The 26,951-nt window shown below is 53.8% G+C and overlaps 6 protein-coding genes across 6 annotated transcripts; 2 read left to right on the forward strand and 4 right to left on the reverse strand.

The window, feature by feature from the left end:
- Positions 1-79: 79 nt before the first annotated feature.
- Positions 80-883, forward strand: GMORB2_4075 (DNA polymerase epsilon subunit 4; the record flags this gene model as incomplete). Its single annotated transcript, XM_035466051.1, has 3 exons — positions 80-163; positions 226-316; positions 486-883. Coding segments are annotated over 3 exons (573 nt in total), but the record flags the coding sequence as incomplete, so codon positions are not given.
- Positions 884-1,142: 259 nt separating this feature from the next.
- Positions 1,143-2,285, reverse strand: GMORB2_4076 (U2 small nuclear ribonucleoprotein A'; the record flags this gene model as incomplete). Its single annotated transcript, XM_035466052.1, has 5 exons — positions 1,143-1,376; positions 1,441-1,575; positions 1,673-1,933; positions 2,050-2,090; positions 2,207-2,285. The coding sequence occupies 5 exons, from the start codon at positions 2,283-2,285 to the stop codon at positions 1,143-1,145; spliced, it is 750 nt and encodes a 249-aa protein (XP_035323889.1).
- A 647-nt stretch (positions 2,286-2,932) lies between these two features.
- GMORB2_4077 (phosphoinositide-3-kinase, regulatory subunit 4) lies at positions 2,933-7,886 on the reverse strand (the record flags this gene model as incomplete). Its single annotated transcript, XM_035466053.1, has 2 exons — positions 2,933-7,599; positions 7,673-7,886. The coding sequence occupies 2 exons, from the start codon at positions 7,884-7,886 to the stop codon at positions 2,933-2,935; spliced, it is 4,881 nt and encodes a 1,626-aa protein (XP_035323890.1).
- Positions 7,887-9,169: 1,283 nt separating this feature from the next.
- GMORB2_4078 (uncharacterized protein) lies at positions 9,170-10,468 on the reverse strand (the record flags this gene model as incomplete). Its single annotated transcript, XM_035466054.1, has 1 exon — positions 9,170-10,468. The coding sequence occupies one exon, from the start codon at positions 10,466-10,468 to the stop codon at positions 9,170-9,172; it is 1,299 nt and encodes a 432-aa protein (XP_035323891.1).
- Positions 10,469-17,134: 6,666 nt separating this feature from the next.
- GMORB2_4079 (uncharacterized protein) lies at positions 17,135-18,382 on the reverse strand (the record flags this gene model as incomplete). The annotated part of the gene is made up of 3 exons (XM_035466055.1): positions 17,135-17,728; positions 17,951-18,028; positions 18,284-18,382. The coding sequence occupies 3 exons, from the start codon at positions 18,380-18,382 to the stop codon at positions 17,135-17,137; spliced, it is 771 nt and encodes a 256-aa protein (XP_035323892.1).
- Positions 18,383-23,876: 5,494 nt separating this feature from the next.
- GMORB2_4080 (Fungal trans) lies at positions 23,877-26,157 on the forward strand (the record flags this gene model as incomplete). Its single annotated transcript, XM_035466056.1, has 4 exons — positions 23,877-24,219; positions 24,317-24,368; positions 24,434-25,950; positions 26,069-26,157. Coding segments are annotated over 4 exons (2,001 nt in total), but the record flags the coding sequence as incomplete, so codon positions are not given.
- Between the last annotated feature and the right edge of the window lie 794 nt (positions 26,158-26,951).

A 26,951-nucleotide genomic window follows, 5' to 3' on the forward strand; every position in this document is an offset into this window, starting at 1 on the left:
CCCCCCCCCCCCCCCCCCCCCGCCTACTTACCCGTCTGTCAATGTATTTGGATGTATATACGTCTGACACGTCCCAGTCTCTAGAATCAAAAAGATTGTCGCCCAGGACGAGGACATAGCCATCTGCTCCAACAATGCAGCCTTTGTCCTGACCCTAGCAGCTGTACGTCTTCCGGCTACCCAGCATACCCAACCGTATACCATTCTGACAAGCCGCGGGTTTAGGAACTCTTCATCCAGCACCTCGCCGAGGAATCACACACACAGGCCAAGGTCGACCCCAAGCCCCGACGTAACATCCAATATAAGGACGTCGGTACGTTTCTCTCCTACCATCTCTCTCTCTCTCTTTCTCTCTGTCTGTCTGTCTCTGTCTCTGTATCTCTTGCTATATATATATGTATATATATATATGTATATATATATATATATAATACACACACACCCTTACCTTGCTATGACATACTCGACTCACACGTACGTAGCCAACGCCGTCGCCCGCCAAGATAACCTCGAATTCCTGGAAGACATAGTCCCCAAGACGGTCCCCTACAAGCAGGTCAAGGGCGGCGTGCCCTCCGGGCCCCAGCAGCCGCGGACCAAGAGCAGCGGCAAGGGCAAGGGCAAGACGGCCGACGGCAAGCACCAGACGACTCTGACCCCCATGACCAACGGCAGTGCCTCTGCCGTCAACGGCAACTCGTCCTCCCACCGCCTGCTCCTGTCCCCATCCTTGTCGAGGAGAGCGCCGCCTGGGCCGGAGCTGGCTGGTGTAGGCGCTGTGGCTGCGTCAGAGGAGGATCCGAGTTCCCAGCTGGAGTTGGAGATGAGGCAGGCGCAGCGGTCATCGAGTCACGACCGCGACGTCGACATGACAGATTAGAGGGATCGTGTGGGCAATATCAACTACATTTACTCCCATGTTCCCTCGGGAGCAAGTCTCGTCAAAGTAACCGAGGTACTGCATGGCAGCATGCAATGGCGCATAGTGTAATACATGACTTTTATTCAAAAACATCGTTCCTCCGCCGTATTTTCATCATTCATCTTTCCTATCCCTGAATGCTTTCGGCGCATCATGCTGTTAAGTTGAAAGTGAAGGGGAAACGAATCCCGAAATCATGGATATAAAAATGAACCATCTATTCCTGCATGGCAACATCCTCGCTATCCCCGTGGATACCAGTCGGCAGCCTCCCCTCGTTGAGCTCCTTCTCCAGCGCGATGATCTCCTGCAGGCTGGTGGCGTTCCTGATCCTCTCCTGCAGCTTCTTCTTCTCCGAGTCGGTGAGCTTTATCCTCGACAGCTTGGACGGGGCCTGTGCTGACGATCCGTTGGTCGTGACGGATGCGCCCTTGGACTTCTTGTTCATGATCTGTGTTGCCGCGTTTAGCCAGACATCGTTACAGCAGCATGTAATTGTGCAAGATCCTCCTTACCTCTGTGGCCAGGGCCGTGGGCTCTTCAGCCGTTCCAAACAGTTCTTCTCCTCTCTTCCTCTCCGCCTCCTTGACCTTGCTGTAATCGAGGAATCGCACCGAAGGGCATTTCCAGATGACCCAATAGCGGTAGTTCTATGTTTGTTTCCTTTTGTCAGCACAGCCTGCCCCCCCCCCCAATTCTTCTATTGATCGATCCGACAGAGTCCATCTGACAAGAGGGGGAACTGACCTCCTTCTTTGTGACGGGATTGTCCTCGAGAACGAGGTGCGTCAACCTCCCCAGCTTCCCCAGCGGATCCAGGTCCGCCAGCTCAGCGATATTGTTGGACGAAAGGGCCAGGTTCGTCAGGCTGGGCACCGAGTTTGCCAGGGAGGGCTGGATGGCGGACACGTGGTTGCGCGCCAGGAGGAGCGTCGTGATGCGCGGCGAGAGGGGCAGGTTACCTAGGACCTGGATGTCGTTGTCTGTCAAGTCGATGGCATCGTGGGGCTGTCCGTGGAATGATCAGTTTTCTTATTCCTCCTTTCATCATCTCCTTCATCCTCTCCTTTCTTATCCTTCATTCTCTCCTTTCCTCTTCTTCGTGTCAAGGACAGTGTACTCACCCCAGCGACACCCAGATTCTCAATGGCGGGGATTCGATGACCTGTATTCCCCCGCAGCACCAGATGATACAAAATAACGTTGTTGGATCAACCATTTGCTCTCATTCACTCGAGTGTAGAAATCTGCTCTTCCCAGTTAAACAAATGTAAGACGCACCTCGTAGATCGAGTTCTCGCTCCTTGAGAGTGTTGAGGTACGAGAGCGAGTCCCGGATGAGCTCTGGGGTGAGCCTCATCTTTTTTTTGTTTCTTTTTTCTTTCCTTTGTTTGCCTTGGGCTGTGTCGTGTCGTGTACCGTCCTCACTTCCCTTCTTTTCTATTCCTGTTGTTTTCCTTTCGTTCACCTCTCTTTTTTTTCACGTGCCTCTCGTCTTATATACTGCCAGAGAAATGCCGTGGTCCTCCGTCGGGTCAAGTCGAGTCGTTGTTGTTGTTGTTGTCGTGGTTCGTCGTTGGCGGTGGTGCTTCCTTTGGTCGCAGCGAGGCTGAACGAAACATTGCTCAAGGAATTTAATGTGGGGTACTACCGCCACATATTGTACGCCACACCTTATGTCCCCCTTCCGTCTTATATTGTGTAATTGTCTCTCCGGCGACCTTACCGCGAGTCCTCCTCGCGCTACGCTCGCACTACTTGTAAACCACGTTGTACTCTTTCTTTCTGTTTTCTTTCTCTTTTTCTTTTTTTTTTAAAAAAGAAAAAAGTCATCTTCTATTCTGTGTCTGCCTCTGCCGACCCTTCCCTGCCAGGAGTTGTAACATCGTCTTTTGAAATGATCCCATTGATATATGTCAGCTTAACAATGCTACACTCTACTACGACGAAATGAATAAAGAGAAGAAGAAGAAGAAGAACCACAGAACAACAACAACAAAATTCAGATCACTGAAAAACAAACACAATTCCTGACCTGTCCACCGAAACCGTCATGGAAAACGGATACTCTAGCAGTGCCACGTCAAGCACGCAGTCCAGATGTGACCTCATCAGGTGCCCCTGCTGGCCCGATATGACCGTCGACCTAGGCGGTCTCCCGCTGCTGCCCTGACCGTTCGTCCCGCCGGCCTTACCGCTACCCTTGCGATTCCCTCCTGATTCTGAAGGAGGAGGCGAAGGAGAGGCGGGAGAGGAAGAAGAAGGAGGAGGAGGAGGGTGAGGGGCGGAGGGGACGAGAGACTTGAACCTCTTCTCCGTCGTCACCGTCAACCCGGCCGTGGGGTTGACTACCGAGTACGTGGGCTTCGTGTCCTCCGGGTCCAGACCGCTGTAGACGCACGAATTCTCCGGTCGGGAAATGTCCCAGAACCGCAGCCTCTTGTCTGACCCGGCCGTTATGAAGCATGCTGTCCGTATGTCCTTGAGCGTCGACGACGGATCCCCCTCTGCCGACAGTGCGCCCGTGCCGACGACCATCGCTCGAACCCCGCCGTCTGCCCCCGAAGTCTCGCCTGTTTCGAGGTTGGTCGCAAACCGTGCGAGCATGCCCTCTGGTCTGTCGTCGTCCACCTCCCACGGCTCGTACGACTTGGGGCCGACGCCGCTGGTGCTGTCCTTGATATCCTTGCCGCCGCCGCCGCCGCCGCCGCCGCCGCCTATGCGGTATACTTCGCGACAGGTCGTCTTCTCCAGATCCCACACTGTCACTTCGCCTTGGCCCGTGCCTCCGGACACGCAGACCCACTTGCCCCTCCCCTTCGTGGGGTGGATGCAGATGCGGTAGATGGCTCCTCTGCCGCGGACGCCCCACGCGCGCAGTCGCATCTTGAAGCGCAGGTCCCACAGGTCGACGACCCCGTGCGACGTGCCCACGCACAGCCAGTGGCGCTTCCTGTCGACGCACAGGCACGTCGGTGTCCCGTGGTGGACCGGGTTCTCCAGCACATACAGGAGCTTCATGAGCCGGAGGTCGATGCCCAGGATGCGCGACCGGTCCGTCGCCAGCAGCAGCACCGAGCTCGACTCGTGCCGGAAATGCTCGCACCACACGGCCGTCTCGCCGGGCGGGAGCTGGTATTCGCGTACTATGCGTAGCTTGCCATACCGCGTCACCCCGCCGCTACCCGCCGGCGACGTCGTCGTCTCGACCTTGACCGCGTGCACGCTGCCGTCGCTGGCGCAGCTGACGAAGCAGTGCGAGTTCTCGATGAAGCACAGAGCCGTCACCCGCGTGCCCTCGGCATGCCGGTGTGTCTGCCGCGCCCGGTGCGCAATGTTCCTCTCCAGACGTGCCGAGTCCCATACTTTCACCGTGCCGTCGTGCCCGCCCGTGATGAAGAAGACGTGATCCGGCGACGGGAGCACCCTGCTGACTGGCCCCTTGTGCTCTCCAAACGTTGCCACAAGCCTACCCTCGGGTTTCCAGTAGCGGCCTTGCTGGTTCTGCTGCGGCTGATGTCTGCCTTGGCTGTTGCCGGCTATGGTGCTAGCCTTGATCCGTGATATGGGCTGTACAAACGGTCCAAAGTCCTTGACGTCACGTGGGAAGTTCTCCAGGTACATATTGTCCAGCATCTTGTGGATATTCGGATCTGTCCCCTCGTACGTGTGCTTGTACGGCTTCTGCGCCGGGGCCGTGGCGGTCGGAGCGTCTGCTTCTGTTGCTGCTGCTCCGCCGCCAACTTTCCCGCGCTCCGGCTGCGCAATGGGAAACCCGTCGACCTCCCCGAATGCGTTCGCGTCGGTAGTTCCCGTCTCCGGTATGGATTTGTTGCTGTCCTTGCGGTCGAGAAGGCTCAGCACGCTCGAGGTGTGGCGTACGGTTGACCTCGAGGCGGTGTTGTTCGAGCCGTCGACGCTGTTGCTGCTGCCGTGGGCCCGGGGACCACCATGCGCCCTGCGGACGGTGGAATCCATGGAGCTAGCCCTCTCAGCTGCCGGTGGCGACAGGACGCGACGGCCAGCGGCAGCCGCGCGCGGGCCCACGCTCTGGACACGGTTCTTGTGCAGGTTGGCGGCAGCACGCTTCCTCCTGCTGACGGAATCGTCATCAATCGTCATGGACGCATCGAGGAGCGCGTCAGCAATGGTGTACGGCCCGCTGGGGTCCAGGTCAGGCTCCATGTCGGGGTTCAGCGCCGGCTGGTCGTTGAAGAAGACGGTCAGGGGGGCGACTCCGATGTCCTTGAGGGAGATGAGGCCCGTCGGGGAGGGGGCCCCATCGCCGGCATCCGACGAGGTCGAGGCAGCGTCACGCGCTCTCATCTTGCTGAGGTACCAGATGAATTCCCTGAGGGCCAGCAGCTTGAGCTCATCCTCCTGCTTGAGACCTAGATTCCTCAGCTTGGCGAGCCACTGCTCGTCCTCGTCGTTGCGGGCGACCTTGGACATGGAGGCGTCGGTCAGGTCCTTGGACGACCGAGCAGCGCCCGAGGAGGAGGATCCAAAGGACAGAGAGCGCACCTGGCCGCTAAGCGACTTCCAGAAGACACCGCGGTCCGCCTTGGCGGCCCAGTTGACGGCTTGATCGAACACTGCGCGCGGGAGAGGCCTCTTGAGGGAGTCGAGGAGGACGAGCTCGTCCGAGAGGTCGTGCAAGGTGCCAAACTTGAGATAGGGAGCCACCAGGGGCGCGAGGATGCATCGGACGTCTACCGGTTCGAGGAACCGGGCCGACATGGCGATGAACTCCGCTGCCGCCTCGCGGATCCAGATGTTAGGGTGGACCGTGAAGCGGCCTACAAGGTCGACGAGCTCCCACACCCTCGGTCTCGAGAGCAGTCCCAGGCCGGCCAGCTGGGCGAGCGAGTGCAGGGCTGACTGGACAACCGACTCCTCCGTGTCGGTGAGGGCCTGGACCATGAGGGGTAGCATGAACTCCTCTAGGCTGACGCTGCCGATGAAGGCGGCGATGCCGACAATGGTGTCGAGGAAGGCGCACTTGAGCGTCCAGTCGCGGTCGTTGAGGTAGGTGATGAGGTGAGTGAGCAGGATGTCATTGGACTGCTCCTGGAAGAACATGCACAGCTCGGGCACCGAGGCCAGGAACGCCCGCCGCACGTGCACGTCCGAGTCCTCGACCAGCTGCTTGGTGTGGCTCTCCAGCACCTCGGAGAGCTGCCTCCCGGCGTTGTCGAAGACGCTCTCGAAGCTGGTCTCGCCGCTGCCGCCCTGCTCCACCTCGGGGTCGGTCACGGGCATAGCCCCGTCAGCCCGGAGGCTCGACGCCATCTCCAGGAAGCGCTGCGCCGTCATGGCCAGGCTGCCCAGGCACGAGGCGTACGTGGCGCGCACCAGCGAGCTCGCGGGGCGCGCCTTCGTCCCCAGAGCGATCTCCATGCGCGGCAGCACGTACTCAACGAGGACGTGCGAGTTGATGGGCGTGACGAGCTTGACCAGGTGAAGGAGCTGCGTGATGGCCCTGATGGCGGATATCATGACCATATCCGTCTCGTCCTTGTGCAGCAGCGCCACCAGATACGGTAGCACCCTATCGAGCTTGGCTTCGTCCGTAAGTCTCTCGCCAAAGGCGAGCAGGATGTCGCAGGCTCGGAGGCGCGACGACACGCGCGCCGTGGCCCGCATGGACGATACGATGAGTGTGAGGAATATGAGCGTCCCGTCGTCCTCTGGCGGAGCGAGGTCTGCCGAGGCGAGATGCTCGTGGTTGGGTATGCTAGATCTGACGGGGAAGTGGTTCAGCGAGAGGCGCGAATGCTGTGCGGGGACGGTAGCGAGCCTCTCCTCCTCGGCCCCGGGCTGGTGGTGCCCCAGAAAGTACGAGATCTTATCAAAGTCGTAGAAGACGCGGTCTACCCTGTCGTCCGACTCGCCCAGGTTCTTGGTGGCGGTGGACATGGCGCTGTTACCCGACGACGGGTCAGTAATGAGCTCCATGTACTGGTGCAGGAAGCTGTAAAAGTAGCCGGGAAAGACCTTGTCCTTCCAGAAGGTCAGGTACTGGTCTGCCGAGTAGCGCTTCTCCGGGTCGAGCTGTATCATGTGGGCAATCATGTCACGCACGTCCTTATCCGGGATGAGGCTGAGGTGGGTGATGACGGGGTCGTACTCGCCGCGACGGTACTTGTACAGCTGCGCCAGACTAAAGATCTCGGACTCGAGGAACATCTGGGCGATGACGCACCCGGCGCTGAAGATGTCCATGGCCCACGTCATGCGGGGCTTCTGGTCCTGGTTCTGGGCCGCAGCAGCAGCAGAGGCATCGTAGAAGCGCTCGGGGGCGATGTAGCACGTCCGCCGACCAGACGTATCGAAGAAGTACGAGAAGTCACCCGGGTTGTCGTCGGGCAGCATGACGGGCTTGAAGGCGGAGGAGAAATCTGTCAGGTACAGCCAGTTCCACGAGGTGACGACGACGTTCTGCGCCTTGATGTCGCCGTGGTAGACGTCGCGGGCGTGGCAGTCGCGCAGAGCGCACAGCAGCTGGAAGGCAAGCCACTTCTTCTCAATGTCCTCGAGGAAGGGTCGCGTGCTGAGCCGGTCGTACAGGGAGCTGTAGAGGAGCTGTCGGACCAGGTATCCGTTCGTCTCGGTCTCGATGACACGCTGAAAGGCGAGTGCGTTAGGTACGTCGGCAAGGACCTTGCGTTGGTCTGTTTCGGCCAGAGGTAAGCTATCCGTATTTCCATCATCAGACCCCAGGGGCCAGTGGGGGGGGGAACATACTTATGATTTCCCTCTTGTACTCGTCCAACCGAACCTCGGTGTACGGCTTAACGAGCACCTTGACCAGCACTGCGCCGTGATGCGTGCGCCCGCGAATGCTCTTCATGAAGCGGGCATTGCCTATGCTCTTCTCATACTGGACGTCACCCAGCTGGGGGATGTCGATGCTGGCCGAGCCGGCCGACGGCGTGGCTAGGGAGAAGCCTTGACCCATGGTGGTGGTGGTGGTGGTGGTGGTGGGTGCGTGTGTCCGCCGTTAGCTCGGTTAGATAGAGAGAGCTGGAGAGAGCTATGGGCCGGACGGCGTAGCTCTACCAGTCATGATCATGTTGGGGTGCCAAGCAGTTCTTTTCGAGGCAGGTAGCTTGCGTGATGAGGGACGAGGTCTGGAGTTGGGTGCTGGGTGCCGTCGTCGTCACGCGGTCGATGGCGGTGGTGGTGGTATGTTTGGAAGGTGGGCGGCAGTGGCTCGTGGCACAAGGCTGGACCTGTGAGGACGTCATTCCCTCTCCCGGCCGCTCTATTCTGTAGTCAGCCACCAACCAACCCTACGGCAATCAGATGATTCACGCATTTGCCCTGTATTACCTGCATTTGTAAACTTGTCGAATCCTTTGATTCTTTTCTTTGCCCTCTTCTCTCTCTCTCTCTCTCTCTCTCTCTCTCTCTCTCTCTCTCTCTCTCTGATTTTTATTACCCTGCCGGGGGCTTCCTGCGAAGAGCTCTCTTCGCTTCGCTCGCTCACTGCTCACTGATGCAATATGATGATTGAGTACATATTACACTTTATCTTGATATGTACATGTTCGCTATTTTTGCTTCGCTCGTCACTACTACCCTGATACATTGCTACTACTAACTACTAACACCATGTATATCTATGAATGTCGAGTATTATAAAAAGATATTCAATAAGCGCCCAGCAATTCGCATCTATCCATAACCCTCCTAATATACTCTTCATCACCATGTTGTCCCGTCCGTCTCCTCGCTACACTCACAAGCACACATCACTCTGGTCCTGGTTTTGGACAGGGAAAAAAAAAACCCCCCCAGAAAATGAGAGAGAGAGGAAGGGGGGGGGGGGGGGGGGGGGGGGGGGGGGGGAGGAGTGGGGTAAGGAGAAGAAGAAAAAAAATCCAATTTCATCATTCATGAGTCATGTTTCAATACAGTTACATATACTCTCATGTATATATGTAAAGGAAAGGCTCCCGAGCTCATTTCCCTCCCCCCCTTTTCTCCATCACGTCAGGAAAAGCCTCCCCCCCAAAGAAAGAAGGAATGGGAAAAGGAAAAGAAGAAAGAAACATGAAATAAAAAATAAACAGTAATAACTCCATCCCTGATGCTCATGCAAACTTGGTAGCAGAGGTGCAAAGATTGAAATGAAAGAGAGAGAGATTATCAGATATGTATAGAAAGAGAGGTCTTACCCCCCCCCTAACTTTTTCCTCCTTTTATATATATATATATATATTGGTTGTCCTTCACTTCTCACTGCGGCCTGGTGACCCTTAAACCCCTCGTAGACCTGTAGTTCAACTTTGGCATGACGGCATCGATATCGATGGCCTCGTCCCCGCTGTCTGCTTCGATGGCGTTGACGGCCGGTTCTATGTACGAGCTCTCGGAGTTGATGGAGCGTGTGGGCTTCCCGCCGGCAGCGACGGCGCCACTGTCCTTTGACAGCTCGCGGCGGATGCTGACGGGGCGCTGGGTGCGCTGCTTGGCGGCGACGGTGACGTCGTCCGCGGCCACCTCGCTGGTGCGCTCCGACTCCTCGGAATGGATGCGCTCCGTCTCGGCGACGGCCATGTCGAGCACCTCGCGCAGGCGCTCCTTGATCTTCTTGATCTCCTCGTCGCAGTCTGCGTCGCGGAGGAACTGGTGGGCGCCGTGCTCGCACGTGGCCTGCACGTGCTCCAGACCCTTGTCGAGCTTGTCGTAGACGTCCGGCTTGCCGTCGCCGAGGCCGGCGGAGCCGGGGATGCCGGGGGATCCGCCGACGCCGGCGCCCATGCGGCGCGCGCTCATGTAACGTAGGGAGGGGAGGGGCTCCAGGCCGTCGTCACCGTCACCCTCGGCCGACGCCATCTTCCTGATGTGGGCCACCTTGGCGGCCATCTTGGCCTTGCGGAGCATGTTCCTGCTCGACGAGACGAAGCGTACCAGCTCGTCGAAGAAGCCCTGGACATAACTGTCGTAGTACACCATGATCATGCTGCGCGTGCGGTACGTGGGCGTCGGGTTTTCCACGGACATGATCGATGTCGTCTTGACCTTCTTTCTGATCTGAGCCTTGGCGCGCGAGTTTGCGGCTGCTGTGGCGTCGCGCTGCGGCCTATGAGACGATGGGAGGGTGCCGGGTCCGGACCCTGCCGGCGGTGTCGACGGCTTCTGCTGCTGCTGCTGCTGACCATCTTGGGGAGTCGTCGTCGCTGCTGCTGCTGCTGCTGCTGCTGCTGTGGTTTTCTTTGTTGTTGTCGTTGCTGTTGATTGTGTTGGTCTCGAGTCTGCTACTTCTGCTGCTTCGGGTTCGGGTGTGGGCTTGGCAACGACGTCGGGAGGCGGTGCGGGGATGTTGGCGGGACCGTCGTCCTTTGGCTTGAGGGATTCGGTCGATCCCTTATTCCTCAGGGACTTGGTGTCGGTTGCCGGTGTCGAGGACGACGACTGCTCGGCCGCGGCGATGGATGCCAGCTCGGCCTGACGCTTTTGAACCTGGCCACTCAGCTCGTCGAGTCGAGTCAACCAGCTGGGCACGTTGCCCGTCATGTTATTGAGGGCGTCCATGGCCAACTGGCGGCCATCTGTCTCTCTGGGGAAAGCCGTGTTGGAAGATTTCCGGAAGGTCACAGCAAGGCGCGTCGGGTGTGCTAGATGACACCCAACAGCGTATTGCTGACCTTGATGTTCTGCGGTGTTTATATATATATATATGTGTGTGTGTGTGTGTGTGTGTGTTCAAAACACTTTGCAGAGATTTTGCGCACTCGGTAATAGGAGTGAAGGATTCAGGCCACCAAGTGTGTGTGTGTGTGTGTGTATGATAGAATCGGTGGTCGTTAGATGATGAACGATATGTGTGGGAGGAAGAGCGGGAGTAAGAGCGGGAGTAGAAGAGGGAAAGTAGAGACAATTAGGCGCTAATATAGGTCGGGCAGGCTATAAGACGGGTCGGAGCGGTCGGTGATATGGACAAGGTGGCCGATTGAGAATGTCAGTCACACACGGGAGGGGAAAAACGTGTATACGCGCACACGAGAGAGGGCTCTGAATGTTAATGTAACGGTCGGTTGGTTGGTGTGAGCGTGAGTTGTGTGATGTAGACGGAGACGGGGGTGACGGGGGGAGGGGGAAGAAAAGGGAAGAGAGATTAGGGGGGAAAAAAGAAAAAAGAAAATGTGAAGAAAAAAAAACGGTCGGCTGTTGCACGTGTAAAACGGACGCAGGGGGCCGTTTTGGGTGAATTCAATGGATGGCGGGGTGGTCAAGAAGAAAAAAAAAAAAAGAACTGGAGGAACGGGAAGGTAGCGCGAGATATGGAGGAGGCGACAGGGTTTCCACGTTATCTCCAGGTCATGAACTTTTTAGATGGAAATAAAAATAGAAGGGAGAATGATGAGGTACTTGGTAATAATAGGTAATACTCGTAGAGTGTGATGGTAATAGTACGATTACTTGTATCGGTTATGTTCAGATAAATTGGGGGGGGAGCCTTGTTTCTTTCCAATTGAATTGCCGAGGGAGAACGTCTTTTTTTTTTATAGGGAGGTTGGGGGGGCTGCCAAAGAAGGGGGGAAAAAAGGAGGAAATCAAGAGAAGAAGAGTGTAGAAGAAAGAAAGAGGATGAGGACTAGAACATACAAGGGAGAAAAAGAGGGAATCAACAGCACATTGACACCGGATTGGATTGTTTGGATCGGGCCAAGAGCCGGTTTTGGCACGGAACGAAGTGAGGAGTGAGGGGGTTTAGGAGGGTTAGAGAGCGGGACGGGCCAGGCGAAAATCGCGAGGTGTACGAGGACGATACATGTACATGCATGCACACACACACTCTCTCTTTCTCTCTCTCTCTCTCTCTCTCTCTCTGTATAGATTACGGTATCACTCATAATCTGTGGGTGCGGCTTGAGTCTTTGAGTGTTGAGTGTTGAGTGATATATATATATATATATATATATACATATATATATAAAAGAAACAGATAAACAGATAAATAGATAGAAAAGGTAGCAGCGCCGGTACGGATTGGTAGGGTACATTGCATACTCTTTGCATGTAGCCATATTCGTAGCTGCTACGACTGTGGGCTGTGAGAGTCGATCGAGATAGTAGGCGCAATAAGAAGCTGCAGATTATGGAGAAGGATGATATTACCGGCCATGCACGTCGTAATATCATCATCCGTGCCCGGAGATGCAGTTGGGCCTGTTGATTGTTGCTAGATTGGACTCTCTGTTCGGCGATTGACAGTCATTTGGCCGAGATGAGTCGTCGTCTTCCTCTACACCTCTCTCCTCAGGCCCCGCCCCTCTCTGTCTCTGTACGGATGGTCTGATTTCTCCTCTACTCGTATTGGTAGATACTTATTTCTCGTTTCCTGTCCATTTTCCCCAATGAGACTCTCCAGCTCGTAATACTCCTGACTCATTCTTCAGCAGAGCTCTCCCTCCCATTCACGGTGAACCGTGCGCCCCGAGACACATGACTTGACGTCTACGACATGCATCCTACCACGGCTTCCATTTCGTAGCATCGTACGTCTATTCTACCCGTGTAGGAGGATAGGAGACGAGACATATATAAGAGAGAAGAAGAAGAAAAGAAAGAAACCCTACAAGAGGCTCGAGAACCATGATGCTGAGACTTCAAGTCCTAGACCTCTCTCATGACTGGCCAGACAAAGAATGACATAAGAGAGAGAGAGAAAGGGTGGGTCCACCGGGGAGGCGAGCCGAGTGGGGAAAGCCTTGGTAACCTTGCGTCTTGGTGCCTTGGTGCCAACGCTGTTTCCACGGCCGAGAGCGGGGACGGGAACCCTCTTCTTCTCCTTCTTCTCCTTCTTCTGCTCCTTCTTCGCCTCCACCTTCTCCTTCCTTCTTCACTTCCTCCTCCTCTCTTCTTCCTCTCCTTCTCTTCTCTTCCTTCCTAAAGAGAAGAGAGAGAGAAGACATCGGGGAATGAGAGAGGAGGGCCATCCAAGCCCTACTATGAGCGTGTTCATGACACGCAGACACACACACACACACATAAAAAACACACACAGATATTTCCGAATTGCACATACAAGTGTGTGTTGTGTAAAGATATATATGTACATGTACGCACGATGAAGCACGTGGACAGCATAATAACATTTCCAAGGTGAGGGGTAATATCGAAGACGCACGGGGCAGCAAGAAAAAGAGGGAGAAGAGGGAGAGAGAGAGAGAGAGAGAGACGAAACATCATCAATCGGTCATTGAATCAACGGTATTTCTCCCCCCCCCTTCGCACGCAGGTCGGCAACAACTGCTTTGCTCATTCTCTCTGTACTTGTATGACATGTGCATATACGAGTACATATAGACCATCCAGAGTCGAACCGTAGGCGGGTCTCGGAACCGTCTTGAGATCAGATTCAGCACATGGATGAGGTTCGATCAACTTGATACGCGGCAGTGGTGGCTTGTTTGATTATCATTGCTTTCCTTGTTGCCAGCCATCATCATCATCATCCTTAACTCTATCTACATCTCTCTACCTCTCTCTATCTGTTCTTTACTGGATTCATCATGTTCAACTGGTGTGCTTTTTTTCTTCTTCTTTCCTCTTTTTTTTGTGGTCCCTACACACACAACACGCATACAAATCGGACAGTGGGGGGAAAGGCGGATATGCAACCATAAACCTAGGGTTTCTGCACCTGTGCAGTTCTAGTAACATATGATATGCAGTAATAATCATTCGGGTAACATCATGACAAGGAATAATCCCATCTATATTTCTTCAACCAGTACGATCTCGATCCTACGAGTAATATCGACTACTGTAGACTCTCTGTACGAAACTCTTCAGCAAAACACTCTTCAACCAGGCAACGTCAGTCCCCCGTTGTGTCGATCCTCTGACCAGAGACACGGACAAGAGCCAAAAGTGACGAGAGGGAAAAAAGAAAGAACAAAACAAAGGAAAGAAGAAGAAAAGAAAAGAAAGCCTCGGCCATACCTGACAAGACAAGTGTCCCATCATGTGCATTGACGATTACCACCTATACATACATGTACGTATGCAGTCTCATGTGCACGGCCATCACTCGCATAGAGACCACGCAAACCCTCTCTCTTCCCGTCTCTCCCTCCTGCGCGTGCGCTGTGTTTGCCGCCGACGCAGAGAAGAGGTTTAGGGCAGATATTACTGGTTATAATTGGAGTACGCCGTGAGATGATACCGTAATTATCCTCGTCGTCAAGATTGTCAGTCTGAGAGAGTGCCGTACAGTGCACAGTAACAACTGCCGGACTGCAGTGTACAGGTATACCGCGACATAAGATATAGACATGGACATGGACTTCTGACTTTTCCTTCTTTCTCTTTCTTCTTTTTTTCCCCTGTTTCTCTCCTTCGCTTTCTTCTTCTCCTTCTTTACATTTCACAAGACCCTGGTCCCCCCCCCCCTCTTATATCCCAGTTCTTCCCAAATCAGCATCACTGATTGCCGCCGAGTCTAATCTGTACTACGAGTGATCTGTACAGATAGACAATCCTACGACAAACAGATGCCACACATGCCACACACCTCGCAAGGCTCGCTTCTTTGATCGAGACTGACAATGTCGTAATATTAGAGTCATGCAAGTCATCCTCTATCCGTCTGGAACTGACACTTCAGTCCGTCGTGATTTTTTTTTTTAAAAAAAAAAAATTCCTTCCTTTCCTTTCCTTTTGAGACAAGTTGGAGCACTGCTATTCCCAACTACCCTATACTGATCTGTTTCGATTCTTCTTCCCCCATTCCTTCAACGTGAAATCTCTCTCTCTCCTACAGGTGTTCGTCTCTTCCTCTCCAACCTTTGATGCCCGCTGGTCCACGAATATGCTAGGTTTCATCCGAAACATGGCTCACCTTCGATCCAGACATATGCGTACTACCGTAAGGCAGATGTAAACATGCATAGGGGACGAGAACGACAGGAGATGACAAGACGCATACGAATAGATACCCGACGTCATCTCGGCGGGAACCCAGATCTCTCTAATGATGGTCGATACTGCTACAGTTACTCGTACGGTAGTATTACCACTGCTCCCGCATCTCCCCCTCGCCCTCAACCGTTACGTGCTAGCATTCACCGTCTCTGTTTATAAGCTGACCATGTCCGGACCGCCCATGTCCGGACCGTACACGATATCAACACATCGGGCAAGAGAGGGTATCTGTCTTTATCGTTCTCGTCCGTTCCCTTCCCGTCCCCTCCCGTCCCCGCGAACTGTCGTCGTCGTCGTCGTCGTCGTCGTCGTCGTCATGATGTGATGGAGACTGTATCAGCCTAAGTCAAGGACTCTTGTACGAGGATGCCGTTTAATCGAGGCATCTCTCTCTCTGTGCAGAGACTCCTCCATACGAGGTTGCCGTTCAAGAGGTCCCCCCCCCCCTCCCCCCCTCTCTCTGTTCTGTCTCTCTCTGTTCTGCCTCTCTCTGTAGGGACTCCATACAAGATCGCCATCCAATCAAGGCACCTCTCACTCTATGCAAAGGCTCCATACGAGGACGCCGTTCAACACCTCCCTCTCTTCTCTCACTCTGTGCAGAGACTCCGCCGTTCAACCAACTCGGCCGGGTCTGCGCAGTAATACCCCGTACGACCTCCTCCCCCTCCCCCCTGCCGACGTGAACCCATCACGTTGTAGCTTGTTGAAATCTATACTGGGTAGTATTGCTCCATACAAGTCAAGACTTTCGTACGTGTCAGAAAACGAATACATACTAGTACCGTTTTACTACTTCCCTCCGTGACTCCATATGTACCTCGCACCCGTAGTTCTGTATATGTATAATGTTGCCGACTGTGTTATCAAGGCGTGCGCCCAGCATTATTATGACTACTAATCCGTACTGCGGGAACAGAGCAGAGCAGTCCTTATGACGAGGCGCAGAGGAAGGAAGAATATTAATAGCCCACCACATCCCGGACGAGTGCGTGGTGGGGGGGGGCATGCTGGGCTGGGCTGGGCTGGGCAGGGCTGGAGTTGCAGATATAATATATAATTCTATACTCATACTCGCATGTACCTGTCCCCCCCCCTCCCCGTACGGGTGAGTACATTGGTCAGGTGGTTTTTATTATTATTGATTGATGATAGTGTACCTGTGATAACATCTATAATAGAAGAAAGGTAATACCCTATCCGCACTCCGTACTCGCTGGCGAGAACGTCGTATTCGTTGAAAGGAATACTACCGTATACCGTACCCCCCCCGTCGCCTCTAGGCTCTCGTACGGGCGTAACGTAGTGCATAATATAGGGTTTTGATGACAACTTCCAACAACTTCCAAGATTGCCCGGGGTTTTGGGGGGAGGGGGGGGGGGGTGGGCGAGTTCCGGTCCCCGTAGATCTACCCAGTACTATTGTATCAGCGTTGCGGGTCTACCATGTAATACAATCTGTAATCTGTACTTGTAATTAACCTGTATTATTACGAAGTGCGAGTGGTTGGTTGTGTGTGTATATATTATCCTGTCATGGGAGACGGGGGTCCGGAACCTGACCAGAGTTGCAGTTGCATCCTTCTCTACCCTGGCATTGTCAAGTGATCTCCTTCGGCAATGTATTGTTACGGACCAATGTACACCGCGAGTGCCGAAATCAACTTTCTTCTCCCCTCCCCCCTTCTTTTTTCCCTGACACTACGGAGATTTTTATTTTATTTTATTTTGAAAAAAAAAAAGTACATGTTAGGAGTAATACCGAGCCATCCATCTTGATGCATATGCCATGTACTCGTAGCTTGCATCTTTAATTTATGGTTCCCGGGAGGAGGGGGGGGGTCTTGTATCCATTTCTGTCAGACTGCTAATAGTCTTATTGTATTACTGGGATGTAGTCTATGGAGAACTGAGATGGTCATGGAGATGGTCCCATGGAGAGACCATGGAGTAAAAAAAAAAAAGGGGGGGGGGGGGAGGGGGGAAGGGGAATGGTATAATGGGCTCGGTTCCACTATGGAGTTTTCCTGTTCCATCCCACCGCTTAGCTCGTTCTCACTGGCGCGTGTGAATTTCACCTTGGTTACCTGATGCTTTTTTACTCGGTGAATTCGAACAAATGTCTCCACGTTTTATTTTAACACTCCTTGTTTTTTTTCAATAGGGTTTTTTCTCTAAATATTTGTTGTAAGAGTAGAATTTTCAAACTATGTTCATCTTGTCTTCATAAAAAAAATAAAATAAAAAATTAAACCCACCCCAAGGCCCCTAAGGCCATACCTCGACAACATCCCACGTGTCTGACAGCGTACCAGTCCTCGCCCCCTCACTGGCCGTGGTATCCCCTCCGGAACGCCGGGAATATATCCACCTCCTAGCCCTCTTGGGGTTCGAGAGGTCCAGGCGATCCAGCTCGTCCGGTACCAGGACCAACACGCAGAAGTTGCGTCTGGCCACCTCGTCCTCCAGGTCGTGTACCTCTTGACCCAGGCCAAGGCCGTCGTCATGGTCGGCTGCCTCCTTGGTCCGGTCCTCGTCGCTTCCAGCTTCGGCTCCGGCTTTAGCTCCAGCTTTGACCAACCGTGTACCAGGGGGGGGATTCCGAAATGTTCCCCTCATCAAAGGGCTCAGATTTCCGAAATGCGCCGTCAGCTCACGATTCCAACTCCATTCTTGTTCCTGTTGCTTCTGCTTCTGCTTCTGCTTCTGCTGCTGCTGTTGATTTTCGCGTGTCTCTTCCCCTAGATCAGCGCTCGCATTCGCTCGTCTCATATATCTACTCAGAGCCTCTCTGGTGGGCGCACAGTCCTCGGACTCAATATCCCGTCCTACAATGTAGACTTGGCAGCCGCGCATACGCCACTGGGTTTGGGCCTTGGGCATCCAGAATACTGCCTCGTATCTGGTGGTTCTGGTGGTGGTGGTGGTGGTGGTGGTGGTGGTACTGCTGCTGCTGCTGTTGTTGCCGACATGTCCTGACCCTGATCCTGGTCCTGCTGCAGTCCCTGCTGCAGTCCCTGCACGGTGATGGGAAACACCATGACTGGCTACCCCTGTCGCTGATCCCACCCCCAACTCCGACACCTTTTCCATGCGGATATCCGTCGTTATCGTGGCGAGATCCGTCTCGTAGATGCCGGAGGGGTTGAGAGAGGCGGGATTCTTCGAGTTGACGGGTAGACCCGCCCACATGCCACGAAATATGACGGTACGTGCGCGGGGGGTTACAGTTGACGATGCCGCCGCCGCCGCCGCCGCCGCTGCTGCTGCTGTTGGTGCACTGCCCCCGGGGAGGGGACCGGGACCGGGACCAGCCTCAGGATGGGCAGTACCCGTACCCGTACCTGTACCTGTACCTGTACTCGTAGCATCAACCCCCGTACCGGTACGAGCGGTGGTGGCCTGCTGCGGTTCCACGTCGTAATGCAGGGTGCTGAGGACAAAGCTCCGCTCATCCGTGGTCTCGAGGTGGGATAGGAAATCGTGGCGCCAAGGCGCGGCTGAATCGGTCGTCATGGCGTCTGTCGCCGTGTCGGTCGTACTACTCGTAGTGGTAGATGTGGCTGACTCGACAGGGGCGGCTGTCGCTATTGTACGAGCAGCGGCAGCAGCAGCGGCAGTGATAATAGTGGGAGCGGCGGGAGCAGCGGGAGCGGCGGGAGTAGTGGGAGCTGTGGAAGTAATGGGAGAAGTGGTAGTAGTTGTCGTCGTCGTCGTCGTCGTCGTCGTCGTCGTAGCAGTAGCAGTAGCAGTGGTAGTAGCAGTAGGGGTTTGAGCAATAACCACAGCGGCGGCAGTAGTGGTAGTGGGTGAGGTGGGAATAGTAAGGCTAGAAAAGTGCCGCGAAACTTGTCTCGTTCTTCGGGCAGCTCTGATGAGTGGATTCATTTCCCTGTTGTATGGTGCTTGACTCGTACCATATTCTCCCTCCCCTCTTTTTTTTTTAAAAAAATAAAAAATAAAAAAAATAAAAAAATCTTTCCTTTCTTTTCTGCTCGTCAAATGTACACCATCTTCCGCTGTTGTTTCTGTCAGCAGAACCTGAGACGAAAGAAGAATTAGGATAAAACATGCTACCTACATATACATATATACATGTACTCGTATGAGCAGCCACTGATATCACTAATAATGTACGAGTAACCTGTACTGCTAGGTGATGCGCTAGTACTGGCTTAGTAAGGATAGGGATAATCACCAGGTCTGTCCCCCCCTCCCCCCTCTCCCTTCAGTTTCTGGCCCCCAAAGAGATGAAAAAGTCGCCCCCAAATCGATAGTGCATGCAAGGTATGCCTGGGAATAACGTACTGGGAGTGACATGGCCCATGGGGCCTTGGGTAAATTGCACGTTGCATGTACCTAGGGCCCTAGGAGCTACATGTAGACTGTAGACTGTACTCGCAGTACAGATTAGTACGGAGTACATTGGATACTAGAGGTACTCCGTAGTAGCATGCCGGCTGAGAGGAGTGTGGGTGGTGGTCAGTTTTGGCCCCCACCTGCAGGTGTGACGTCGACTATTGCCGTAGGAGTAAGATATAGTGTTCTATCCGTGTTTTACCAGTTCTACACCACTGGTTTCAGTTGCTATGCGATACCCGTTGACCTTGATCTTGCGGCTCACAGCATTGAACCTGGGATTTGATGGTGTTGATCCTAGCTATCGACACTACTCGTATATATACGTATATACGTATACGTATATATACTTGCACATGTGTGTGCGTGTATGTATGTGTGTGCGTGTGCGTCTAGGAGTCTAGGACTAGCCAACTATTATTACCAGTATTTCCCAGGTCTGCCTACTGCCGGTTTACTGCCAGCGCTGCTGCTGATTTACAGATTGCATGACATGACACACGCGTCCACCCGCAAAGGCTCCCATAGCACAAGAGCAAGATAGAGTATGTGGGTGACAAGGATGACATGGCCTCGACTAATATCCTACCTAACCCCGTCGTGTCTCCTCCTTCACATATACTCTCGTACAGAGAGGTACTGTACGAGTACGAGTTGTCAGTACACATGCTCACGTGCACACACACACACACGCACGCACGCACACACACACACACACGCACACACATACATACACGCGCGCACCACCCTCATTGGCTCCGTAACATCCAACTGGTCAGCGAGGATCCTTACCGGGGTCTTGTCGAATGAAAACGTACGAGTCTTGAAAAAGGGGGATCCTCCCCCCCACACCATCCCTCGACCGACCAGTACTTCGTAGTAGTACCAGTAGCTAATATCACTACTCCGTACATGTATCTGGAAAGGAACAGAACGAAACTAGCAATACTAACTATGACCATCACTAGTCGCGCCGAGACGGACTGCGCTAGCTTATACCCTCTACTTTCTTTCCTGTTTCCAGCATTAGTGCAATGTATGCGTCCAGTTTAGTGTGAACCCCCACAGAGTGGATTTTGGTTTCCTTGACACCCTCTCTCTCTCTCTCTCTCTCTCTCTCTCTCTCGCTCTCTCTCTCTCTCTCGCTGTCCGTCTCTTTGTCCCCTCCACAAGCAAGGACACACACCACTTCCCCCCCCCCCCCCGCGAAGGTCTAGGCCAAAAGAGAGGAATTATTCTTGCTGGGGTCCCAGGTCGTCGACGGTACATGTACGGGTACGTGGGGCCTGTCGTCTCTGTCTCTCTCTCTCATCTGTACAGGTAATAACTCGTACCGTGGAGCATATGACGGCAATCCGTCACTTCGGTGCATAGGGCGGCAGCCTCCAACCTTGTCGTATGGGGCAGTGATATGTACTGACGACTCTCTCCTTCTTCTTCTCTTTTCTTGTTCGAACGACGCTACCCGGTCATGCTCGTAATGCTACCATGGAATCATCCGCAACTCTGGACCTTGAAACAAGGCCCTCCCCCTCTCCATCCTCTCCATACCCAATGTTGTAGTAGTCTTCAAGTCTTGATGATACGCGTAAATCCCACCGGAACCGGCACTCGGTTCCAATACAAGTCCGCCATTTGAGCTCACGGTACACTCTGCAACTCTGTATATACGAGTAGTACTACCGTATACTAATACTAGTACCAGTACGAGTACTTTAGTGTACTGGTCAGGGCGTCCGGGCTACGGGTATTAGCTATTGCGGAACATGCTTGCTCTGGTACGCTTCATAAATTATCCAAGTGGGGAGAGGGCCCCCCCCCCCCTTTTTTTTTCTTTTTCTTTCTTTCCTTCCTTCTTTTTGTTTTATCTTTCCTTAGTCCCGGCCTCCTCCTTTTCTCTTGTTGCCGCCCGTTACGCATACAAGTAGGTTGAACGGAGGAGGCCGCCCTGCAGAACAACCGTGGTATTCACCACTACACATGCTCGCTTCAACCACCAGGTATCCGCAATCTACTGATACTACTCACATACTCGTGGAGAGTTGATCGCTGGCATAGTCGACTCTACTGTTGGGGAGTTTTTCCGACATGTCATAACAATTTGTTCCTAACGATGTCAGGGAGGAACAGATAGCGAAAGCGAGAGCGAGAAAACGAAAAAAAAGAAAGAAAAAAAATTAAAATAGGGAGTCGATATTAATCGTACCAATCAAACCGGAACTTGCGGAGTAGTGCCTACAAGGACATAGAAAAGGAGTTGACAGGAGGCGCGCGCGGGGAGGTGGCTTAGATGACCCCGGGTGCGCGCGCCAAAAAAAGAAAAAGAGAGAGAGAGAGAGAGAGGAGAGGACGACTGTCCATCATGTACCCGTCCAGGACTAGGGTTCTTATTCTGCCTCTTTCTACTCTATTTCCATGCTTCTCTTCTCTCTGCAGTTCATTCTTCACTGACATTTGCTGTATCCTTTCGTACCAGGATCGTGACGGATTTCCATTGGTGTTTTATTACCAGGAGTGCTCGAGGAAACCCACGGACCACCCGCACATGCGTACGAGCATACACATACAGGAAATACTATCATGTATCAATGCTAGCCTGCACATGTCATACAACCGTAACATGGAACCCAGGACGCGGATCAATCCAGTCCGTACCTGTCTTGGAAAGCAGCTAGGAAGTGGAAGCAGCATACCTGTTCAGAAGTGGGATGTACGTTGTACATGTATACACATACTACAGGTGCATGTACGGAGTACTGACCGGTACCAGCTACACCAATCAGCCTGTCTATATATGTATATATACGTATATATCTATCTATCTATCTATATACCTGTGTATGTGTGTGTGTGTGTGTATGTGTAGTAAATGCGTGGTATATGCGTGGACTGCAGCCTGTCAGAGATATACGATACACTGCTACTCCCTTTACGAGCAGCAGTAATAGCAGAAGAGGAAAGAGAAAGAAGTAAAGCAGAGAGGAATAAGAAAACAAGGCGAATTGCATCATTTGCCCTGCCTCAACAGCCCGCACTCCCGGCCCTCAACCCTTCCACCCGGACACCCCCCCCCTTGCCATGTGCCGACAACGGGCGACTGCCGAGAAAAGGAAGGAAAAACCGATCTTAGAGATCCCTGCCATTGTTAGTGTGTAGTACGGATACTCGTACAGATAATATATTATTCCCCAAAAATAATCCATAACCACGTTAATTACTCGTACACGGGGTCACAACTTGTTGACTTTGGGAGTACTGATACTAAGGTAACACGTAGTAATAGTAGTAGTAGTAGTAGTAGTAGTAGGTAGTAGTAGCTGTGCGTCCTACTACTATTCCGACTACTATTACTATTACTATTACTACGACGACTACTACTACTACTACTTGTATCTGTATTCTCCAGTCGTCTTACTCCGTTTTTTTTCCCTCCTTCTTTTTTGCTTCATTTGGGAAGAAAGTACTTGTATGTACAGGTCATGCTACCTGTACAGCTTCAACCGGCGTCATTCCCTTTCCGAATCTCCGTCTCCCCATCTCACTCTATTCTTCCTCACTACGTTTACACTTCCTCTTCTCCCTCTCTCTATCTCTCCCTCCCTCTCTCCCTCTCCCTCTCTCCCTCTCTCTCTCTCCTCTCCTCTATCCCTCCCTCTCCCACACTCTCCTCATTTCTCAAATCCTGGGTTCTCTAAGTTTGATTATTATATCATCACACCTTGAGGGGTAGTCTGGGGACTGCGCCTCGTTCTGCTTCTTCCTCCTTTTTTTCTCTTCCTTTCCCTCCGCAGTCCTTTTTCTTCCTTCTTCTTGTTCCCGCTTCCCGCTTCAAGCGTTCAACGGTCCCCAGCTTTTTTCCTTGACCTTTCCCCCCCCCGACCAACGTCCGCCCCATCCCACATATATTCGGGAAGAGAGCACGGCAGAGGAACACGGCAAGGACAGGAAAGAACAGAAAAAGGAGCGGGTTTAGCATATTTCCATCCCCCCTCTCACAAGGCTGAAGCAACGGCACACACACCACAACGATACGTCACTTACTTTCTTTTTCTCCTGGTTATTTCCAAAAGGAGGACGCTCCGGTTTTTTTTCCCTTCCCTCTTTTGGTGTCTCCGTGTCGTCCCCGTGTGTGCTACTCTATTTCACAACCCAACCCACGTTATTCCCGGGGGACACAACCACTCTGGCCGCCACCGGAGATATCTTTCTCTTACTTGCTTTTTTTTTTTTTCCCCCATCGCCCCCAAAACAGCCGGATACAATTGAGAAAGAGGAGGGGGAAAAAAAAAGTTGGACCCTGATCTCCCTACCCTTCCAAGTATTCTATTATCTGGGGTAGCAGAATATATCCGGTTGGATGGATCTGCATCGCCAACATCACAGGCCACCTCCGCCAATGCCTTCGCCGTTGCTGACCGCAACGGCTCCGCCACCTCCTCCGCCACATCATCATCATCAGCACCAGCAACAGCAACACAATCGTCATCATCATCACCGTCACCATCCCATGAGCTTGGCCGCCTACAGTGCTGGAGGACGCGCGACGACGCTCACGCCTGGCTCGGCCTCGTCCGGTCCCAGCTCTGTGCCTTCGTCTGTTCCCTCGCCTCCGCCACTGCCGCTCCCCTCTTCGTCGAGCTATCATCAAGGTCCTGGCGTGGCCGTCCAGATACAGCTCCAGCAGCAGCAGCAGCAGCAGTCACAGCCGTCGTTGTTGCAGCAGCATCAGCAGCATCAGCAGCATCGCCAGCAGCAGCAGCAGCTACAACAGCAGCAGCAGCAGCAGCATCAGCAGCATCAGAACCAGCAGCAGCAGTCACCGTCGCCATATGAGACTCATCCCTCTCCGCCGCTGCTGGGAGGCAACTATACGCCTACCGATGCAGACTCGCCACCAAAGAAGAAGCAGAAGCGCAACAAACCTACTCTGTCGTGTCAGGAATGCGTCGACAGGAAGACGAAATGTGATCGGGGGAGGCCCCATTGTCTCGCGTGTAAGCTGCCACTCAGCCCTTCTCATCTTCTCATCTCCATTTTTTTTTAAAAAAAAAAACACTATTTGGCAGAGAAGAAAAACTAACAAGCAAACAGGCATCAAGAGGCAGACAGAGTGCAAATATGCCCGCGTCGCCAACCTTCTCGAGTAGGTTCCCCAGCCTTGGATGGCTACCACCTAAATGTACCTGACTGACGAGGGGAAAAAAACAGGGAGACCTCTCGCACCGTGACCAACGGCCGCCGCATGACGAAACCTCCCAAGGCCAAGACCGGAGGTTCCGGAGTCGAGAGCACGCCGGCCCCCAACGTCGCCGACCGGGGTCCAGAGTCGGAGCACCTATCCCGCGGCGCCGTGGCCCTCTCGACCGGCCTGCTCTCCCACGTACCCTACTGGGTGTCCAAGGCGAGCAACGTCTTCGGCATCGGGTCGGAGCACCCGTTCGCCAACTACTGGACGTGCGAGGGCGGGCTGCCGGAGGTGGTGTCTGTGCTGCCCGACAAGGCCCATGCCGACATGCTCATCGGCCGGTACTTTGAGTGCGTCGACCCGGTGTACCCCATGATACACCGTCAGACCTTCTACGCCGACTACGAGCAGTTTTGGCGGATGGACATGCACTGCGCCGGCGGCGGCGACGGCAAGAGGGATGGCGCGCTGAGCGACGGGAGCGGAGGAGTAGGAGTAGGAGGAGGAGTAGGAGGAGGAGGAGGAGGGGGAGGGGAAAAGATGGATGCATCGTTCGTGGCCCTCATCTTCGTCATGCTCGCGCTGGGGACGCAGTTCGTCTCGACGACGGCACCGCGGGAGAGGAAGCAGAGGGCCGAGTTCTACGCCTCGGCGAGCAACCAGTCTCTGCGGGTCTTCTCGTACCTGAGCAACACGTCGCTGCGGTCGATACAGGCCATGGTGCTCATCACCTACTTCCTGATCAACGACAACCACGCGTCGGACGGCTGGGCGTTCGCCGGGGTGCTCATCCGGCAGGCCTACGCGATGGGGCTCCACCGGGACCCCAACATCGTGACGCCGACCATGAGCCCGTTCGAGAAGCAGCAGCGGCGCAAGGTGTGGCAGGCCGTGCTGCTCCAGGACACGTTCCTGACGGTGCTCCTCTCGCTGCCGCCGTCGGCCACGCACACGGACGTGTCGGTCGAGGACCTCCTGGACGACGGCTCGTCGATAGCGAGCAGCGACCCGACCGACACGGCCTACATCCGGGCCTCGTGGACGCTGGCCAACCTGGTCCAGGAGACCATCTGCTCCCCGCGGTCGCTGGACCTGCCCATCTACGCCACGGCGCGGCACAAGTCCAAGCTGGTGGCCGACTTCCGCGCCGTCTACCGCTCCTTCCCCGACGTCTTCCGATCCTGGGACGCCGAGAGCCTGACGGCCGTGGCCGCCACCAACAAGCGCGTCGTCCGCCAGACGCTGTTCCTCACCAGCAACTACTTCCACAACCTCATGCTCGTCCACGCCTCCGAGAGCCCGGACGTGCCGGCCAACGCGAGGGCCACGCTCGAGGCCGCCCACGACGCCATCACCTCCTTCTTCCTGCTCTTCTCGCTGCTCGAGTTCGAGGCCCGCGTCTGGTGGGTCTTCAAGCACCGGGCCTTCCTCGAGGCCCTCTGCATCGGCAACGTGCTGCGCGAGGAGGCAGCGAGACATGGGGACGCGGACAATCTCCTGGCGAGGGATCCCTTGTTTGTCAGGGCAAGGGCTGATATCGGTAAGTCCCTCCCCCCTCTCCCCCCACATCCTTCTCTACCCGTGTCCTCTGTCCTCCGTAGCTACCAAACAAGACGGGATGAGTCCGAGAAGGAAGAATGCTGACAAAGAATACACAGCACGCATGATGCAGATTATGCAGGCCATCGATGACGATTCGGAGGATGCTCAGACACGGATCCAAGCCTTGAATGAGTTTCTCAACTGACCTTTTCTTCTCTCTCTCCCTCTCTCCCTCTCTCCCTCTCCTCTCTCCCTCTCTCCCTCTCTTCTTCCTGTTATTTCTATGTTTTTACTTCTCCCTCTTCTCTCATGAATGAATGGGCTGCATGTAGACTATTTGGTTCGGAAAACTGTCGTTTCTGTTTACTTAGGATACCTCTTTTGCTATCTTTCCTCCTTGCATTTACGCTTCTCTCTCCGTCTCTCCGCCTCTCTCTCTCTTTTCAATTGTATAATAACATGACGCATTACATACTCGCGCGGTTGGGAAACATATACTAGTATCACGCAACTGTACGACAAGACAGCCTTCCAGAGCAAAAAGAAGAAGAAAAAGCCATTATGAATTCACTCTTCTCCCGGAATACCAATACCAGGACACGTCTACGTGCAAGGGAATACATTACTACTACTACTACTACTACTGCTGCTGCTGCTGCTAACACCATCACGATTACTACCACTACACGTAAATCAAAGCCATCACGTATAATCAACGGATCCTTCCGAAAAGGCGGAATGCTGACCGTGGCAATGATACAACGTATAGATCCTTGCATGTATTATTGCTGCGTATCTATTCGTTGCCTAAATCTGCAGGATGCTTATTGGTTCACAGCCGTGATGATCGAGGTCGGGTCTGCCCGTCCCTCAACTTCCGTGCATACGAGATAGTAAACTTAGTAAGTGCGTCTAAAGTCCGTCCGTGGGCAGCGGATCCGGTATTATTCGCTGCATGCACGAGTACGAGTTAGACGCATTTGCCTCCTTACACAGCCA

The sequence above is a fragment of the Geosmithia morbida genome (assembly GCF_012550715.1).
Source record: "Geosmithia morbida isolate 1262 chromosome Unknown scaffold_2, whole genome shotgun sequence".
Lineage (NCBI taxonomy): Eukaryota > Fungi > Ascomycota > Sordariomycetes > Hypocreales > Bionectriaceae > Geosmithia > Geosmithia morbida.